A 21,287-nucleotide genomic window follows, 5' to 3' on the forward strand; every position below is an offset into this window, starting at 1 on the left:
GTCTTTGGCGGGGGGGGGGGGGGGGGGGAGAAGGGGTGTGTGCAATGTCAAAAATGTGCAGTACTAATGTGCATAAAAATATGGGCAGAAAATCATTAAAGAATTCTGAAAACAGAAATGAATCATGCAATGAGAAGTGAGGAGGAGAGGATAAACCCATTAAGGCAAAACACAGATTTCATTTGAATGCTGCTACAACCAGTGGATCTTAGGAGCATGATACAGGTAAGAACAGAAATGTCCCTTAAGTGTCATATGTCACTGACACCCCGATCTTCCACAGTAGATCTTAAGAGCAGCCAAGTTTGCTGTTCTTAAGCACTGCAGACATCTATAACATTTCTGCCTGTGTGGGAGGTCTGAAAGATGGGAGGCATTTGAGAACATCAGTGATGTTCTGCTAAGTTTCTTCCCAAACAGAAAACTCAGATTATTCTGTGCTGAACTGGGACCAGTTCTTAAGCCTCTCAGGCAGTCTTCTTATCAAATTGAAATTCATTCTCACGTTCTCAGATTTGCTGAATGTCCTCTGAACAACTACAGCACTGACATGCTGCCATATAGTAACAGAAACCCAATGATTTATTCAAGCAAATCCCCTGATGCAGAAATCTCTTTTATGTACTTAGTCTAGGATTTTCTAAAGGTTAACGTGTATCACTTTGAAAGTGAAGTTCCTGTTGGCTTGTCTGAGAACTGTGAGTTCAGGTTTTCTTATCCAATCCTTTTAGAGGTTTTTGGTCATGTGTTATATCAAATTATTAAGAGTAACTACATTTTCACCTAGAAAGATGATCACTGTTACCTGTTAGTTTTGTAGCTGTGAGAATTATTGCAAAATTCCAGATGTCATCATTCTTGCCATCTTCTCTTTAGAAGAAGAAAAATTACAGATTGCTTTACATGATGAAAATCCTGGAATGTTGCTTTCTTTCCACAACAGCTCAGGTACTGGTCAATCCTCTAAACAGAGAATAGTGCATATTCTTAAACAAAAATAATTCTTCTTCATGTCTGTGACATATCCCAGATGATAGATATTTTTGTTTCAAGTTTTGATATATTTTCTAACATGTTTGAGATGAGTTAAATATTTAAACTTCTTTAGTTAGTGCTGCAAAACAAACTTAAATTGCAGCAACAGAACAAGCCTTCCTGTGATGCCCCATGAACTAGAGTTGACATAGGAATGCATCTATAGAAGCATAAATTTGTTCAACATTCCCAGTAACTTCAGAGTCCGGTGAAGGCTACCTGCCACCCTACCAACACCACTTGCATTGTTGAGGTTTCTGTGAGTTTATGAGGTATATATAACATTGTAGGTATTAGTCAGAAGAAGCACTTTCTTAACTGTAGTTGTCAATGTCCCTAATTATCTTTTTAGAAAAATCTTTCTCTGATCTGTCATGCTTTCATACTGCCTCCCAACTCTGTTCCTTTGTGTAAACTATGTAACTGCTCGCTCCTGCTGGAGCTGAGTTAAACTGTCATCAAAGATTAATCATCTAACATTAACCTTTCAGATCTTTAGTAACAAATATGTCATTACTTCTGTTTTATTTTATGATTACTGTTCTTTAAGCCCAAGGCCTCTTTCTTCAGAATTCTCTCAAACTTCAAGTATTTGGGAGAGTGTGTGAGAGAAATTAAGTGATACTACAAAGTTAAAGGATGGTGTGTGTGCAAGGCTCAGGAGCCTGCTTGCAGATCTCCAGCATTTCACCAGACCCACACCTGTTGTCTGTTCAGCACTTCCAGAAAATTGAGGGCACTCAGTACTTCTGAGGCTACTAATCTACTACAAAACTTATGACATTGTTTAGTCTTTTAATTAAATTACCAAGAATTCTGGAGAAATTCAGATGTTGTTTTTTAAATTTGCTAATCCAGGCTCAGCTGAGGTCTGAGTCTCACTGAACCACAGGAACACACATTTGTGTTACTTGAATAAAAGTTTGTACCCAGAACGGAAAAGACAAAGAGTGAGACAGAAAAAACACTGACCCAGTTAAAACTAATGCAGCAGAATAATAAAAATATTTTTTAAAAATGCAGTTGTAACCAGATCAGATTTTTAATCCAATTGTCCAGTTCATCTCATAAGCAGCAGAAAGATTGGAGCACCAGCACCACAGGGAGAGCACACAAGAAGCCCATGCTGCAAGGCCTCTTCTAACACAAATACTTGTTTGTGTCAATGTGGAATTACAAGGCAAAATCAACACCCTTTGTCTGTGGGACTGCATTACACAGGACAGCAAAGCACTTTCTGCAGGCTGAAAATGGGCAAACAAATGGTTATGGTGAACCAGCAGAGGTGTGATCACTTGCTGTGCTGTGGTAACATGGGAATACCCCAGAGGTCTGGGAATTTCTGTGGGTACCCAGTGGATCACTGCTGTTGAGAAGGGGAGGGGCAGGAGGCCATCAGCGGCTGCCACCAAACTCCCAGGTGAGAACCTGACATCAGGATCTTTGCTACACTGCCCCCAAGTGCTCCGTTTGTGACAGCTTGTGCATGAAGAGGAAGGCGGTCCTGAAACCAAATTGCTCTCCAGGGGAATCTGTCTGCCGCTGTTCTGCGATGAGACACTAGAGGGAAGCGTCAGAGTGCGCTGGCCGTGCCTGCTCACCACAATCGGAAGCCTTGCTGCTCTGTTATGATCCCAGTTAGAAAGGCACTCAGACTCTGTGTCGTTTAAAATGCTTTTTATTACAGGTAACACTATAAAATGAGAATAGGATAGATTACCTTACCTCCCTTTACATGCTAGGAGCCCAGAGCGGTGTAGCATTGAGCAGGATGACAACTCATGTGCAGGATGAACATAATCTGCATAGTGAAATTTTGTATTTCATGAACTTAAATTTTAACTACTGATTTCACACATGAGAACACAGTTCTGATAAATGTTATCTTTGGAAGTCAATCATTTTGAAACTTCAAATGAGCCCTGGTAGTGATTTTTTGAGGTTGTTTTTTGTTGAAAAAATTTTCTTGCTAGAGAATTTAATCTAAATAAAAATTGTTTACTCATCTCTATCTGAACTTCAGCTTGTTATCAAGACACAAACCATCTGGAAAGTTTGAATGCCAGAATAAATAAGTATTTTCAAGGATATTTGAAGCTTTCATCACAGTAATTTTTGTTTTGGTATGTTGCTGGAAATTGCTTTCCTAAAATATTTGAATGGACAAAATTAGCAAGTTTTATTCAGCAATATTTTAACCATTGCTATTGTTTTCTACAAATATTGCATATTTATATTTTAGTTATAAGGTTATTTTCAAAACATTAATAAAAATACTTGTTTTTACCAATATCTACAGTGATATTTCTCATAAAACTCTGTTATATCTATATTTCCTCTCTGTTTGGTAGTAGAAGTTGTTATGGAGTTAATGAATGAAATGGAAATAATGTAGCTTAAGGGACTATCTTAGCACAGCCAACACAATAGAAATAAACCTGTAAACATAAAGCTCTTTAATAAACTTTATCTCCATCAGTAGAAATTACCTATTTTTTTTCAGATTAAGAGACCCTTCTAAGAGAAGAAGCCAAAGAACTGTGTTATTGTACTAAGCTAGTCAAGTGGCTGTAGGCAGAATTCAGTTAATCTATGCTAAACTCATTCTGTGTCAATAAACTCATTTGTAGTACAGTGCAATGTTAAGATGCTAATGCAAAATGTGTGACTGCATATAACTTTCAAACAGAAAAAGCAGCAAATATAAAGCGAAGATTATTAGGTTTGTGATGGCCATCTCACTTTATTCAAATCTCTTTCTGATTTTCTTTATATACAGAGATTTGTAGATAAACCTGCAACATGTGTTACTCACTAAGCTGGAAATCCCTTCTTTTTACTGTGGTTCAAATACTTGTATTGCAAAGTAGTCCTCACTGGTTGTCTTTTTAAAATTTCCAGTGCTTAAACGTAGGGGTGGTAATGTGTTTCTCAAATAGCTGGGATAGATTGTTAAATCAGATAATCACCAGCCATTCTGATCTATCCATCTTTAATTCAGGATTCCCAAACCAGCTCCTTGCCCTTGGCCACCGTCCAGGTGTTCTGAACTTGGTAATAGACAAGTAGCTATAAAGGTAATGTGTGATCTTAACAGTCCTTGAATCATGATATTAATGTCATGTGAATATTTGACAGTCCTATTAAAGAAAATAGGATCAGTCTGGTAATCTTTTGGCTGCTGTAGGGTCTAACAAGTTGTAATCCTTAGCTTCCCTTCCAGCAAATTCCTTATTAAGCACAAGATATCCTAAAACAAATCACCAGTAAAACCTCTCCAAAATCTTAATATATGTATAATTATTTTAAGCAGATAATTCTAGCAAAAAAAAAGGCCTTTTTTTTTTCCTCTTCTCTTTCTACCATGTAGCCAACCTGAAATTATACAAAGACTTCCATATATTGAAACCTATGATTTAGGTGAAATGGTCATAGTAAAGCCCAGGAAGACACAACAAATGAGGATTAGGATTGCACTACAAACATAAAATTCCAACCTAAAATATTTGTATTCATCTATACAAATATCCCTTTCATGAGTGAATCTGGACAGATTTTTTTAAATTGACCTACAACCCCTTTCAAGGTAAACTGGGCACACACTGAGGTTTTTAGTGCAATTTTGATGCAATAAATAGTGAAGTCCGAGCATTTTGACTAAGATTCTTAATGTCAGTTTGGGCTGAGAGCCAGAATTCCAGAGAAAACACAGGGAAATATTCAGCAGAGCTGAATCACAACTGAAGTTCTATGTTGGCTGTGACTTCAGCAAACAGAAATAGTGATGAACACATCAATGTTTTTAGAGTACCAGTGTGGCTAGGCAGAGGTCTGTTTCACCTGCTTATGTAGCAAGACACTTCACAGGTAGAACTTGTCCTACACCTCCAGGGACTGAGAAATTGAAGGCAGAGGGTCTAATACAATTCAGGCTGGAAGGAACCCCAGGAGATTGCTGTAGTCCAAGCTCTAGTCTTACAGTTCATTTTACATCGGTGACCTTTTCTTGCCTTGCACCTCTCCTCCCCCAGGCCCAGCAATGTCTCTGTGTTTATGTCCACAGTATTGATTCATCTGCTCGAGGGTCAAATGCTGCCCAAGTTCAACAAGGTAATGAAATAAAATCCTCCCACTGCTTTTCTAGCTTTGAGCTGACAGGGGCACAGACTTCAGTGGTCTGAGAGCGGGGCTGCCCCTAAAACAAGTGATAATTTTTCAGAGAGGTTCAGCAGAGGTGCAGAGGGGTGTTTCCACCATGCACCAAGAAGAAGTGGGGTAGGGGAGAAGAGGGAAGGAGGAGGAAGAACAACTGCAGCAGCTGGAGTTGCCAGGATCAGCTTGCCTAGCAACCCCCTGTCTTCGGCAAGGGCATCTAATTCAGTAGCTACAGCAACATCAGAAGCAGCCCTGACACCTGGCGAGCTGGGTGTGAGTTAGGGAGCATGAGAGCTGTCAAAACACCAGCCTCAGGGCTCCGAAGCCTCCTCAGTTTATTGGTAGGTAAACTACATAGATCTGCTTACCAGAACTTACTCCTGTGGTCTGTGCATATGGGAAGAACTGCGTATGGCTTATTGCAGTGAGACAGCTATTTAGACTAGGCAATTGTTGAATGTTACTTTAGTAATGCAGAAAACAATAGTAATAGAAGAATATATTGGAAAGATCAGTTATATAATTCTATTTTATTCCACAAATACTGTGATAAGTAATTGTATAATCCAGTAGGTGATTATCCTCCAAAAATATATAGAAAAATAGTAGTCGATTATTCGAATAGAAACTATTGTCTTTTACTAGAAGTGGAGTAAGACCAGGGTGCATTACCATAATGTACTCTGTTCTGTTCATATATACCCTAGAGTGTATATTTTAATACATGATTAATATATCTATTATAATATATGTACAGGTATAATAGATATTCTGCTCCTGTTGCAATTCAATCTGTATGTTATTATGATACTGTATTCTACCTGTAATAGGCTTATTCAATATTAATATTATCTATAGTTATGTATTTTAACACTTACATAATTAACAGTTGTATTATTATAAAGGTACAACAGAAAATAACTCATTCAGAGACTTTGGGTGTAAAAGATTAAAAGAAACAGAGCAGTTTGGTGGAGCGGAGATTTGCCATTTTAAAAGCAAACAGAAAAACCTCTTTAAAATGTCTGTTTGCATATGGTCCTAGAAGCAACCGCTCTTTGTAGAGGAAACCTTTTGCAAGAGAAGGATTAGCTAATTTCTGGATAGATCAAAATAATATACTGTTCTAGTTTGTATACCCCTATAAAGCTGTAAATTTTTGTTCCAGAAGTTGAAGAGAGCAGAATGTACCAGGCTATATTTCCACATTTGGTTTAATATCTTTAGAAGAAATATAAACTTTGGAGATGGAACTCATCTTTGCCTTGTTCCCATACTGTCTTTTTTTGGAGTATATTCATAGACTTTTTTTCTGGCAGGTGATATTAGTGGAAGGGTGGCATGATTTAGATAACAAAGACTATGACTGTTGGCCCCTGGAAAAACCAGATGAGTATAATATGCTGGACTGTGGAGGTGAGTGAGTCCTAAAGCTGCTCAAGATAGAACATCTCTTCCTTAAGAAATGGTTGAAAGCCCAAAATTTAAGTACTCAGAATAGTACCTAATTTGTGATGAATGTTACGCATGGTGGAAAGCACCTGAATCAGTGACAACCTCTCTTTCTACAAAAATAAGTGTAAAAAAACAACCAAAAGATGCTTCAGGGAAATTATTTGTCCAATATTCATTGGTTCCAAAAGAAAAAGTAATAGCAACAGCTGAATCCCTTCCCCCGGACAGAAACTGAAAACATTTTATTTCTCATTAGAAAACCAAATGCAACTTAATCCAAACAAAGCAGGCAGGCAGCTCTGCATTGCAGCAAATTCTATTGAGTCATTGCTGAAATTTTGTAGTGTCAGTTTGAAAGTGGACTGTGTTCAAACCCTTCAGTCAGTACGCAAAATCACTGATTCTACACATCATGCTTTTCAACCTTGCTCAAAACTGTGTTCCATGGATATTTAAAAAAATCTGAGTTTTTAAACTGCTTATTCTAGTCAGTTTAAAAAATGAGTTTACACGATGAGATAATAAAAAATATATATATTTTTTTTTTATGTTAGAAATACACTGTTTGAGATTGGAAAATAATTAAAGAGCAACTGAAATATGGGAAATTCAATTTAAAAATAGGAAAAATCTTTTCTTCTGTAAGGGTTATCAAATAGTAGAACAGGTTGCCCAGAAACCAGTTGTGGTTTCTCTGTCCTTGGAGATTTTCAGAATCCAGCTAGACAAAATCTAGAGCAACCTGCTTTAGGTGACCCTGACTTGAGCAACACAGGTTTGGACTAAATGATTTCCAGAGCTGCCTTCCAATTTCAACTGTTCTGTGATTTTGTGGCTCTCTAACTGATAAACAACTGATGTAAAGGTACCCTTTTGTTTCTGTTGTAAAAGATAAGACCAGAGACAATGTGTTTCAATAGGGTTTTTAGAAAAAAACAAGAACACCTGAGAAACTAATACTGATAAAACACTCCAGGAAATATACTGCTGTGTCATGGTCTGAGCTCAATATTACAACTAAACATTTTCCAAACAGTTCCATTGGAACAGTAAAATTCAAAGACTACCTAGATGATCGTGAGCTTAGACTTTTATCTCTGTATGAATTCACTATTGCTTTAACATGAAGCAACAATGTATCAGAACAGATGACTTGTTTAAAGATATTCTTACTAATAATCAAAGTGTGAACTGAGTACAAGGGAAACGAATATAAGTGTTTTTTTAAATTAACATATAACATATACCTTTTACAAGCAGTTTTAGAATGAACTCCAGTCTCTATCCTGTCTTTCTCTGTGGTTCTTCCTTGTCATCTTCTGGGCATTGCTGGAAGCAAAGCAAGAGGCATATACTGTAGCCTCATTTCTGTGGATTTAACACAAGATCTTCAAAGCATTTAGGTGTGGGAGTATCTATCGTTGAAAGAAGAGTTTTGTTTATCTTTGTGAGACCTTCAAAGGGAACTAGAAAGTAATTTAACTGAAATGTATGCTGACCTTTTGCCTTCTCACACATTCTCTGAAGATCAGCTCTCTCTTACCTTTTAGTGCAAATCGCACTAGCATTTTTCTGTAAATCTTTGTGTTGTAATATTTCTCATAGTGTTAGCATTTATAATGAGTATTTACTTTTCAAGGGAGATATGAAATCAAGAGGTTATTTTACAATTTGCTTCTTTATATCTGAAAGGGAATTACACTTAGGGGGAAAAGCAGCAGCTTCACTAACAGTGTAAGTGAAAAATACACTTATAAGAACAACTCTACAGTAACAAAAGAGTTTATAATTGAACAACAGCAACACGAAAAGTGAGGATCTCTTGAAGGGCAGGTTTACCCATCCTCTGCTGAAGGGATTTAAAACTTCCTGACAAACTGAGCTACACACTCGCATGATGTAAGTAATTTCATGTGGTGTGAATTAAAACCTTCATCCAATAATATGGAAAGATGTAGGTGAATGGAGTGGGAAGATTTTGATAGTGTTGTTTAATAAAATGGATTAAAAATTTCTCCCACCTCTTATTTAACTTAATTCCCAGGCTCAGAGCAGGTAATATGGTGTTCTTGTTCCTGGTGTTCCCAGGAACAAGAGAGATGACTCAGATAAATCATCTTTCCCAGTAAAACTGTAGAAATGGAAAATGACAGATGTCTGAGTAGCACTCCTTCCACTGTCCTCTGTTCTAAATGTGATATGGTTGTATAAAATGAGAATATTTTCCTAAATATATAATTATTAGTATATATCATTTATGTCTTATGAGGCTAAGGGTTTTGACTGAATTTTGTGTTTGCTACAGTTGTCTGTTTTTATTCCATACTGAGGTGTGCCTCAGTGAAAGCAGCTAAGAATGAAGAGCAATGTTTATTGCCTGATCAAAGAGGAAAACAAATATATCAGGACAAGCAGAACTGCATTATATTGGAAGCAAAGTTACTCTATATAAGATGATCAGACTTTTTGTCATATTTCTTCACGTGCTTGATCTTTTCTAAGTGAGTGTCAGAATAATTCAGTTAATATGCATTTGTGTTTACCTATATAGCCACTAAAATGGATAACTGTTTTGGGCTCATAAAAAGCAATAGAAAGGATAGATGAAAATCACTACAGAGAAAGTTTTACATTCATATGCATCTGAAAAGCAGAAAAGTATAGCAAATATCTTGGCCCATGTTTGTGTTGTTTCTAGGCCTGGAGATGGCATGGGTGCAAAGGCCTCCAGAAAAGGCTGTGAGTGGGGAATTCTTCAACGTGACATATGCAGTCTTTGCTTCAGACAGCTTTTATCAATATGCGGTGAAAAATGGAATCCTTTCTCACAGGTATTACCTCCTATGCAAATGCTTTCATGGGCATAAGTATATGGGGATTCTGTGTGTACATTTTCAGTAACATAATTGGAACACATACTCTGGGGCTTCTTGATAATTCCTGCATCTCTTGAGGTCTCTTATAGCTCTTTTGTCCTGTTATTTTCCCTTCTGCAATATCTCTGCTCTCAGAGCAGCCATCATGGCATGCTTGACCACATGGTCAAAGATAGGGCATGTCATCCTCTATCTACATTACTGTCTCAGTGCAACACTGAACATCACAAGGAATTTACAACTAAAGCTTAAGCATGATTCCCAAGCTAACTGTGTCTTACACTCATTTTAATCTCAAGTGTGTTTGAATTGCACAACATGGATATGAAAAAAAGGCTGGCCCAACCCTGAATCCACTGAATTCAGTAATGAACTTCTGTTGATTTCTGTGGGATTGAAATCAGTTCAAAAGCTGATATATCAACTCAGAGACTGTGTCGGTAAATGTAGTCAAAGAAGTTAAACACAGAATGTTTATGTGTACAAATCGAGATCAGTAAAAGGTTAATACACCCTGATTTTACACTTTTGTCTGTACACAGCAGTTCTCTATCCATACACAGCAATGTCTGGGGCAGATGCTGAAGCTGTATTTCCCCACTTTTTGTGCTATACTTGGTTAGTGTAAGAGATGTTTATAGAAAATCACATTTTTCTCTGCCAGTCTGCATGTTCACATTGCAAAGTTTGTATTGTAAAAGCTGTTATCCAGAGATTTTTTTTTCTTTTTTTTTTTTTTTTTTTTTTTTTTTAGTTGAAAGAAGAACTATAATCTTATGGCAAAAAAAAATATATTATATTTTGATCATTTGTGTACTGTGGTTGCACAGTTTTGCAAAATTTGGTTATTTTCTGAAATTTATGGCTATTAATGGTTCCAAGAAATTAACCATAAAGCAGTTTTTTTGACTGCTTGGAAGTGAATCTGTTTTTCTAGTCTTTCAAGGAGACCCATTCCATTAAATCTGTAAGGAATTTGGAAAATTCTGTTCTGTGTGTACTTACACATATCTTTACATAGAGGCAGATATCAAATATTTAAAAAGAGAGAAATCTATGCTGCAGTTTTTCAAAGAGGTCAAATTTGCACTTCATTTTAACTAGAATACTAGCTGGTTGATTCAGTCTTACAGTGGTTGACCCAAATATGGCTGAGGTTGGCAAGTCAGCATAATTAGGTGAAGCCATGATGAAGATACTGAATAAAAAATACAGAATACAGAATAAATTTTAAAAAGCAGACAGAAAGACAAATACATGGTGGAATTAGGCACCAAGTTGCTTAAGTACTTTTTTTTAACTCCCAGCATGGGCTCACAGGCCAATAGATTTTAATATTTTATCTGTTTAGATGTCTTGAAGATTGACAAATTTGCTTATCTCAGGTTTCAAGAATGTCTATGCCTTTGTAAATCTGGCCATGAATATAATCTATGTCAACCTGATCTCCTATGTTTGTGTTTATTTCTTTAATCCACTCATTAATGGCTAGTTTTTTCATTAAAAACAAACTGAAAAATAAATCCTGGTGTTCTGGTATTGCTTTATAGAGATCCATCACAAGTGCAAAACAATTGATCTAACCTGTACAACTAAGTCTGCCTGTATTTACTGAGTAAACCATGTTTACAGAAAATTATTTTATCTTAAAGCTAAATTTATTAGGGTGATAACCAGCTGAAAGTGTAACTGAGGAAAGAGTGGGGAAAAGTGTTGCATCACACATTTCCAGGTAACTACATCCATTTTTCACAGATGAACTTTCAGAAGGCCCAGCTTGTTTTGCAGAACAGTCTATTCATAAAGTCCAATTTCTGCTCTAAAATTTTGGTTTGAAGTATTGTATCTGCTATTATTGTCAATATAGTTTTTTTTTTCCTTGGCTGCTTAGGTTGTGGAACAAAAACTGGAATTGAATTATATGTGTGAATCACATGCATAGATAAAGGTGTATAATTGAAAACACTGAGACTGAAAGTATTCAGGGACACATACTTCTGATAGTGAAAATAGAATAATGCTATCTTCTTCTGTGCCAGATGTAGTGGTGTTAAGTAATCCCATCTGGTCATGAAGCCAGTCTAGGGAGAGAAGTGGAGGTTGGTACCTGCTTGCAGCATAATATCTGCCAGAAGTCCCTACCACAGGGCAGTAGACACTGGTCTGGTTGACAGCAATCTTGATTGCTGTAGGAGCACTTCAACCAGAAGCAAAAAAAAAGAGAAAGAAATGGTGTAACAGTGTTTATTTCACTGCATATGTTCTCACTGCTAATTTTTCTTTGCATGGCAAGGAACAGGCTCTCATGTACTTGTTGCAATGTGGGGGAATAAGGAATGAATATAAAAGTTTCTCTTTCTCTCTGCTGCTTGGCTAGCAATGCTACTGCTGCGAAGAAATTCTGTGAGGAGCATGAATGCCCTGACAGCTGGAAAGATGCAAATGGGGAGAACTGCTGTGTCTACCATGCTAACATTCACTCCTGTCCTTTGGCCTTCATGGTTAGTATAATGATGCAGCATCATGTGCTCTGTTCTTGCTACTGGATGAGACATTGTAATAACCGGATTCAAGTTTATGAAGTCTTTCTATGATTACAATTGGACCAAATCTATAGTTTACTAAAACCACTGTAGGGATATCTGTCAGTTTTAGATTTGTTTTGTACTGGATGCTGAGGCTGCAAAGCACATAGCTGGATTTTTGGACAAGGCAGTATTCAGAATCTCTCATTATGATTATTGGGGCTGGTTTCATCTATGTGAGGTTACTTGAATCAGATCTCTGTACAGTCAATAAAGAAAGACAGATCATTTAATTCTAAAGCAAGAAGTTGGAGATGTTACTGTCTCTGAAGTTTATAGAGGGAACTTGAATGATTTGCTTGAATTACTGAAGCCAAGTGGGGTGAATATCACTGGCTGTGACTTGTAGAACTGAAACCTGTATACGTGTGTCCAGAGATGGAATGATTTTTCTATATTAGATCAGAGCAAAAAAAAAGTATCCAAATACAGGATAACAAAATTTGTTCATTCAATGTAAGCAGGATCCGTTCTTAACTTCTCTTCTTGGCTCATTGTAAGACCCCGTCCCTCTTTGAATATTTAAAATTCTGACTGTAACAATACAACAATACAGTTTGGGTCTTTTTTTTTTTTTTTTTTTTCTTTTTTTTTTATCTGTGAGGTAAGCCTTACCCTGCATAATAACATTCATGAAGTTGCCCAGTCTTTGTAGATGATCTATCTTCTGGCAATCTGACACATTCTTCGTGATCAAAGATGGTGTAATAGAATATCTAATCTATACATCTTGCAGCTATTTCATGTACCCTTCTGTGTGAAGGCTCATTGTCTCCACAGGAACTACAGCTTATTTCTTGGCAGTCCCTTCTTAAGGAGCTGTTTTATTAATAAGTCCCTGGGGGCCTTAGCTGGTACCAGGACTTTGATTTAAAAGAGGAATCCATCTGTTGGAACCACCACAATAAAACTTTTGTCTAGAACCATAGTAAGAACTTCAACATCCCATCACTGTGGTGACCTTTCCACTATTCCTTACTTTCACAATTATCTCTGCTTGGAAAAGGTGAAAGCATGTAGCCATCATACATCACCTGGCTTCCTTGTAATACTGTAATTATTTAGTTCCTGCTTTGAAGTCTAAGCAGGTTACCTGTCATACAGCAAGAAGGCCATGAGTATCATTGTGTAAGATTGAACATATATTTCAAAGCAAGCTTTTTCCTTTATTCAAAAGGAGGTTTTGTTGTGTTGTTTTGGTTTTGGGTTGTTTATTTTTTTTCTGTGTCATGACTTTTAAAATATTTTATCTTGGTTAACATGAACTCCATTTCTTTTGATTTGGTCGATGTCTTACAGTGCATTGCAATAAATGCACGAGTAAATATCTGCAGTTAAGAGATAAACAATCCTTTCAAACAAACAAGAAACTGCAAGATTTTCAGACAGCCCAAATAATCCTCTATGGTTGCAATTGCTGAGAGGTTTACATATTAACAGCTTTACTGAGATATGCCCCGCAAACAGGCACAGGAGACATGCCTGCCTTCTTCATTAAAGAAAAAATAGGAAACTGCAATAAAATGCCTTTAGAAAAATATAAAAATTGGGATATGATTCTGTTTCTGATTCTAATACAGCAAATCCTGAAAAGGTGTATTATCTTCACAGAACTACTGCAGTTAAAATTTGGGACCACATTTTGGCTCATGTATTTTAAAAAGTAACATGACATTTTAACTCAGTATAGGAAAAATTGCTTCTCTGTTATTTTATCTTTTACTTTATCACAGAACAATGATGCTTGTGGTTTGACATTTTAATAGATTTGGTTATAAAATATCACTTTATTTGCTGCTAGAGTACACAAGTCATTTTAAGAAAGTAAAAGAGGAGAAGATAGGATTTTCGTTGTGTTGTGGTTTACTGACATAACCAATATGTCTGTTAAAGGGTAGAGGAGGAATATGTGGTCCATGGATCCCAGATGATGGCCAGATATTTACTCACACTTTGTCTACAGCTGGCAAAATGAGCCAAAGAAACTGGACTGCCAAGGTAAGGTATATTTATTGCATACAGCATTTCACCCAGTTTGCTCTTTTCAGAGCTTATTTGGTAGTAGTTTAGTGCAGTTCATGTACATGTAATCCATCTCATTTATTTCTCAGTGTTATGTGTGTAAGTGATACTTATGGCTGAGTAATATCAATTCCCAACTGACTTAACTTGGGAAGTAACAGCTTTTCACACTAATACTCCTTAGGCGCTTAGTAGAAGTATAGGGGTGGGAGGGAAGAAAATAGCCTAATCTGTCAAATGGGCAGATCGCTTACATTAACAGTATATTGAACCATTGACTGGGCTGTGTTGCAGGTTAACATGGTCATTATGTGTCTTCCACCCGGCAGAAGTAGCAGGGAAGAAAACCTGGCAGAATGCACACTCTGATAACCCTGTCTGGTGAAAAGAATACACACCAGGAGGGGAATCAGATCTACCTTTCCCACAAGATTTGTCTCTACTGCTTCTGTTTGACTCCCCAGTCAAGGACAACTGTCCTTCCTGATTCTGAAAAAATGCATGTATTCTTTTGCAAGACATCACAGTTGGATAATTGTTTTTGTAGTGCCCTATTGTATGCAAGTGAAGTTTTGATGCCTGCTGCTTTATTTGCTTGTTTGGCAGGTTGTTTTAGTTCATGTGGGTGTGACTTCTCTCATTGCACACATCAGAGTTGGAAAAATGCAAGTTGCTCTGGAAGCAAAAACCACTGTCCTTCCTGCAGTAGGTATGATATAAAATAAAGATGTGAGGGAATTGCTTATTGTCTGCAAATTTCAATGCTTTTATCATTCATGCACGGTTACCAAGAGCAAAAGGCACTCCTAGCCCTGCTTACCATTGAAAATACACAAAAGTCTTTCTAAAATTCATCCTCACGTAACACTGAACATCTGAAAAAGCATTTGAGTTTCTAACTTGTGTATGAATCTAGAACAGTAGGAAGCCACTCTTGTCAAATAAGTAAAGTCAAATACCATGACCAATGGCTTCAGGTACTACAAAGCTTGATGGGGATCTTCCAGTTAGTATGTTGTGAGGGTCTGGACACTCTTCATCTGAAGGGGAGCAGACTGGCTTTATACATATTGGAAAGGTAGAAACCCATCTTGGTTCCCTTGTTCCCATTAAAATTCAATTGCTCCCAAAGGCATCAGTCTCTCATACACTTTAGTATAGCTGTGTGCAGGGAAGCAGAAATAACTGTAACAGTTCTCTTAACAATGTGAAATTTTAAAAGTGGACTTTATTTAATAAACTAAGCAGACAACCTCAAGAAAAATATTGGGTAAGATAGGAATGTCATCACAGTACTCTTGTTAGCTACTCTTCTGGAAGTTTGAGAATATATTTCCCAATGTTAAGAATTTGTTATTCATTTCAAGACAGCTGTAGCTGATTATTCCAGGAAACTTGTAATTTCTGAGAAAATAAATTTTTAAAATGCAGTTCTACCCCTGAGGCAGAAAGTGGTTTCTGTGATTATCCTGGTATTATACTGGAATTAAATGGACTGAGGCAGAATTAATACTGAGCAGTTGGGTTTTATTTTGTTGAGGCTTTTTAAAAAAAAATATATTACATAGTGACAGAATAATACCTTCAGCTCATCTCAGAAGGCTGAAGTACAGCATGGTATTAGTTTAGTCAGAGGTAAAATTGAAACTCCATTCAGGACATTGGAGAAGGAATTTTCTCCTTTAGGGCTTTTGTTTTAAATCACATCTGATATTGCTGATAATTTTCATAAGACCGTGGAGAAAAAGATATCCTTGAAGAATGGGTTGCAGGGTTTCATTCTGCAGTATCCAGTGTCTTCTGCTGCTGCTGAAGAAGGGTCATCAGCTTCTGGGGATCTCAAGGGCTGGATTAAGTACAAAGGATACAAAAGACAATGCCTGACTTGAGCAATTTTGAGTCTCAGAAAAAACAGACGGACAGTGAGAAACAAAGTAGTGAAGAAGCGATTTATTCACAAAACATGTCAAAGTCTCTGATGTCATTAACAATTTAATCTGATCAGAGATATCCTGTATCATTTTAAAAATCAGATTATTCTTTTAGCTGCTGGGGTGCTATCTCTGGATCTTCAAAATTGATTATTTCTGGTAGTCTGAAGTTTCCCAGCTCAAGAACTGTGTGTTTAAATCCTAGTACAATCTCATTGATATATGAAACTGCCTTAAAATATTCTGATATGTGTTTCCTTTTCTAATCAGTCTGTGGAGATGGCTTTTGTGAAGAAGAAGAAGGCTGCTCTATCTGTCCGGCCGACTGTGGGGAATGTCCACTGTCTGCTGATGCTAGAATAGCAATTGCCTTACCAATATGTTTAGTCTGCACCAGCTTCATTTTGACAGTCATAGTAAGTATCCTTTCTCTTGTCTTCTATTTCCTTTCTCTTACTTCTATGATTTGGTTAGTTAGAGTGGAGCTCTCTCTTAGTAGAAGGATAGATTTTCTTCTGCATCCAGAGCCTGTGTGCTATGGAACAAAGCAGAAGGAAGGGAAACAACCTTTTTGGCTTCTTTATTAGGAGAGGCTCACTGGGCTAGGAATTTCGATCCTGTAAAAGAGAAGACTGAAGAGGAATCTAACAGAGGGATGGATATAGAGTGGTAAAGGAAGAAAAGGTTTTTCACAGCATGGGAACCAGAGGATGCCAGTAAAGAGTACTTTTCACTTGGAATAAAACTTTGTTAACAAATTAACTGCTTTAAAACCTTGTGGAGGCCAGAAATATAAATGAATTCAACAACAAACTGGGTAAATTTGTAAAGAGATTAGCTTGACCATTATTCTCAGAATCCAAATACAATTTATAATGGAAAGCCTTCAACCTGGGATATTCTCAAAAGAAATAATGGGAAAAGGATCTTTTGTTTGTTTGTTTGTTTGTTTGTTTTTGTTTGTTTGTTTGTTTTGTTTTGGGTTTTTTGGTGATTTTTGTGTGTTTGTTTTTTGTTTGTTTTCTAATAGGCTCATTTTCTTGGTAACCAGTTTAGTTCAGTTCAAGGTGATTCATTTTGCATAATAGTTATAAATTATTACAGATTCATGAAGGAAAAACAAAAGGGGAATGAGGAGAGAGGAGTGTTTGAATATGGGAGAAGTAGTTTTGGATACTTTTGAATGAAAATGTCTGTATAAAGAAGAGACAGAATGCTGTTACAGCTTATTATTTCACACTGCTTCAGGGGAAGAGGACCTACATTCCATATGTGTCTACATCTTGAAAAAAATACTTTTCTGAATTTCATAACAAGGATTTAGCAGGTGAATATGACAGCTGTAGAGTCATTATGCTGACTATGTACGTAATATCATTTATTTGAGTTTGGCCTATAAATGTAAATAGGCAGGCTCCTCTTTCCTCAGGGATTCCTTCTCTTTCCATCTTGTACTGCAGTTGCAGTGAGCATCTGGAGTGCACAAGTGCAGTGAGAGGGAATGAGCAGAAGGCTGATTGCCCACCGAGTGAGGTACTGCAGGAGGCCTGAATCACAGTTAGTTTTTTTTCTCTATTCTGTGCCCCTCTGTGTGGCTTTGTGATCTGGAAATGGAAGTAGTGTTGAAAACTGTATGAGTATTTATAATCCACAGTGCATTTGTGACAATGTGTTGATAATAACTGTCCTGTAAAACCATATGATCCTAATAAAAATGTGTGATCTGACAGGTGAGAAGTTCAGACAGTTTAAAATAATTGGCATTTTAGAAAGAGAAATGGAGTTTATTGCCTTGCATAGGCTTATCTAAAGATCTTGTAGCATTTTTTTTTATTTCTGCTATTTTCCTGTAGGTTTTCAGGTTTATTTTTTTCTTCTTGCATTTCTGTATGTTTATTCCTGCTAACTTCTGCAGTAGCATCTTCTTTTCTTGTGTGTTTCATTTAGGTAATAAATAAACAAGATACAGAAGATCCTTTTATCCAATTCGGTAATTAATATCATGTAAAAAGAACCATCTGGGAAACTAATGCTTTCTTTAATCATTCAAGTAGAGGAGAGGATTCATCTGATATCAGTGTCTGCAGCAAGCCTAGTGGTCACTTCTAGCTAATATGTCTTTGTTCAGTCATACCTTTGCAAGATAAAATGTAGAAGTCTTCTCAAAACCCTTTTGAAATAAATGGGATTACTTGATTTTTGATTCAGTGAGATCTATATTTGTCATAAATTTCTACCAAAATATCAACACAACCTTCACACTACGTTTCTGGCATATTATCTGGGTGACTGTTACCTCTTTCAGTGTATGCATAATTCCCAATATTCAATTTCACACTGTAAAAAAAAGGTATAATAATGGTAAAATGCTGCTTTGGTTTGACATTTTGACATTGACTGCAGTTGTAACAGCTGTATAAAAACAGCTGCTCCTCTTCTGAAAGTATGTGTTTGCACTTTCTATGTTAGTTTTACATGTCAGCTCTGCAGAAAATCAGATCAAATTATTAGCTTGATGTCTTCTTTACAAAGTAGCCACCAAATCCCTACCAAATATTCTTTATGATAGAGTAATTGACATAATATGACCTCATTTGTGAATCAGAGGCTAATTCAATTATAGGACATAAGATGTACTGCTCCTTATCTTGAGGTTGGGATGTAGTGTGTTCCTGTCATGCACTTACATAACATAGGACATTCCATTACATGAGGTGATGTAAACTACTCATCTGATGTCCAGGATGAGATGTAGATATAGTGCATAAGAAATCTTGACAATAATGGATAATTTGTAGCCAATGCAAAATATCACATGTTATTAGATTCTAAAATATAGAATGAAAAGTTCTTTAAATACTTATTAGATGCTGTTTTATTCTAAACCTATTATTAATACTCCTGGTTCTAATGTTACTTATAAGATATATGTTGGATGCCTAAACATCAGATTTTGTTTGAATACTTATAAACTTTCATTTGAAAGAAAATAATCTCTGTTTTAATTCCTTCAAAGAGAGCAGAGCTACATCAGGAATTAATTTGATTTATTTTTGTAGTGGTTTCAATATCAGAAACAAAAGATGTTTTGGGATGAAAGCTGGATTATAGATTTCACCTGTATCAAACAAGGTTAGTTATTTGTCATTTTGATAATATGATCAATTTCCTTAATAATTTTGTGAAATAATTTCAATTGTAAGTACATCTTCCTGTTTTAAGGGTCTTAAAAAAGGTGAACCAATTTGTAAAAGACATATTCAATATTTCATCCCTGTAAGGTCTGTGAGCTGATCACTGGTATTTTTGCTCATTGAAGCTTTGGATCGCAAAGTTATTTTCAATAGTTTCTTTCTTTTTTATGGTAATTTGTCAATTAAAATAGACAGGCCTATCCCAAAATGAACAGATAATGTCTGGACCTGGACAAAATGAATTACAGTTTCTTCAGTGGATGTATAATTTTGTATAATTGCTCTCACTAATTTGCCCTGGATTTTCACAAATATAATAGGGGATATAATGAGACCTTAGTTTCTGTGATTGTATGCTGTGATAGACCTGCTGCAAAAAAGAATTAATTGTGGACAGATTTTTTTTCATTTTACCTCTGGATATAAAATATGATTTAATTGGTTCCAATTAAACATGTTAAGAATCAAATCAAATGTTATTATATGCTTTACTGTGCTGCACTTAAAATAGGTACGGATTATTTACTTTGCTGTTCGTTGTTTTAGCATTCAGAAAGAAAACAATGACTAGACTCTTAGAAAGGGTAAATCTGTAGAAATCTGCTGAAGTTGATAGGTTTGTGCTGACATACACTCTCTCACTTTCTGTCTCTATGAGGAATTACTAGAAAGATGTTTGCTTTACCAGTGTTATGTCATTGTGTTGCTAGTAGAGGTGTCAAGACGTTCTTGTGTTAATATGTAGTAGAAATACTTTCAGCCTTGGACTTGAACATTAATTTCTGTGTAGTTCTGGTATGATATCCCCATAGCTGTAAAGACCAGCTGTTGTCTTAGAAATTAATTTGAGTACATAAACCATTGCAATCTGGAATTTCAATCCAGATTTGTGAAAACAAAAATGGAACACCCAAGGAAAAGTGTCTTTCAATATAACAAAAAGGAATACAAATTTTCAGCTGATAGTGAATTAGAAGAGGTCATAAACATCACATGGGAGGAGAAACAGTAGAAAGAGACTGAGGAATATTAGAAGCATGACCAAAATTAACACATTAAAAATGAATTTGAAAAATCCAACATGAAAGACATAGTTTTCTTGGGGAGGAGCCTGTGAGGAAACAATACTGTTTAAGACCTATTAGTGATAATTAACAACTTAAGAGTAATGAGGACTGATGATATTATGAGATTTAGAAACAGGCAGTAGGTCTCCTCTGGACAAAGCTGTCCAGAGATACCCATAGTTTCCTGAAATATAAAGTTGTCTAAATGAAAACACACCAGCAATGTTCTACCCAGGGTATGTAGCCTGTACTGTGAAAAATTAGCTTTATTTTTTCAAGTTAACTCATTTTTTTGGTGTATTGCACTGTATATATTTATATATATACATTTATTCTCAAAGCTATCTCAGGGATCTCTAATAGATTTCTGCGTGGAATACTGTAGAGAGACTCTAAGTATCAATGCAGTTTTGAACTGTGTATGGATAATACTATGATGTGGAAACATGGCAGTCCTAATGCAAGGTGTGATGTTGAACTTCCTCGGCAACACTGTATTGGATACTGATATCAGGGGGAGTTGAGATGTTTCATCAGTGCTGAGACTAATTGGCTAAATATAGGTTTTAACTGGAGATAGTGAAATAATATGTAATTCATCGATTTTATTTTGAAATCCATTTTGTTACCTTGAGCTGGTCATCAGAGATTAAAAAACATACATTGAGATCACTGATTTTTTTTTTCATCTGACTGTAGTGTTGCTCTCAAGTGACTTCCCTCTGGTGTCAGAATCACTTCCCACATCCCTGTACTTTACAGTCTTCTAGGAGCTTCAAATAGACTTGTTAAAGTATGGCACAGGGCTTGCTCTGCTTCCTTGGGTTCTGTCCTTGGCATCTAAATAGCAGCAAGGGCTGATCACCCCAAGAGCAGAGAAACAAAACTTGCATCAGATCCTGAGGATTAGTGGGAAAGATCTCTGGCAATGAATCACCTCTGGAACATTTTTACTTTTTATGTAGCA

At 36.3% G+C, this 21,287-nt stretch overlaps 1 protein-coding gene across 1 annotated transcript in view; it reads left to right on the forward strand.

Moving 5' to 3' along the window:
* The first annotated feature begins 216 nt into the window (after window positions 1–216).
* The window catches only part of LOC104357822 (atrial natriuretic peptide receptor 1), a 40,151-nt gene continuing 19,080 nt past the window's right edge, over window positions 217–21,287 (forward strand). The window contains exons 1-9 of the mRNA XM_033001528.2: window positions 217–225; window positions 6,510–6,606; window positions 9,344–9,476; window positions 10,691–10,699; window positions 11,899–12,022; window positions 14,000–14,104; window positions 14,735–14,837; window positions 16,330–16,475; window positions 19,119–19,191. Coding sequence (XP_032857419.1) covers window positions 217–225; window positions 6,510–6,606; window positions 9,344–9,476; window positions 10,691–10,699; window positions 11,899–12,022; window positions 14,000–14,104; window positions 14,735–14,837; window positions 16,330–16,475; window positions 19,119–19,191 — 799 coding nt within the window. The remainder of the gene's footprint in view (window positions 226–6,509; window positions 6,607–9,343; window positions 9,477–10,690; window positions 10,700–11,898; window positions 12,023–13,999; window positions 14,105–14,734; window positions 14,838–16,329; window positions 16,476–19,118; window positions 19,192–21,287) is intronic.

Source organism: Tyto alba, unplaced genomic scaffold, assembly GCF_018691265.1.
Source record: "Tyto alba isolate M040663 unplaced genomic scaffold, T.alba_DEE_v4.0 Super-Scaffold_13, whole genome shotgun sequence".
NCBI classification, from domain to species: Eukaryota; Metazoa; Chordata; class Aves; order Strigiformes; family Tytonidae; genus Tyto; species Tyto alba.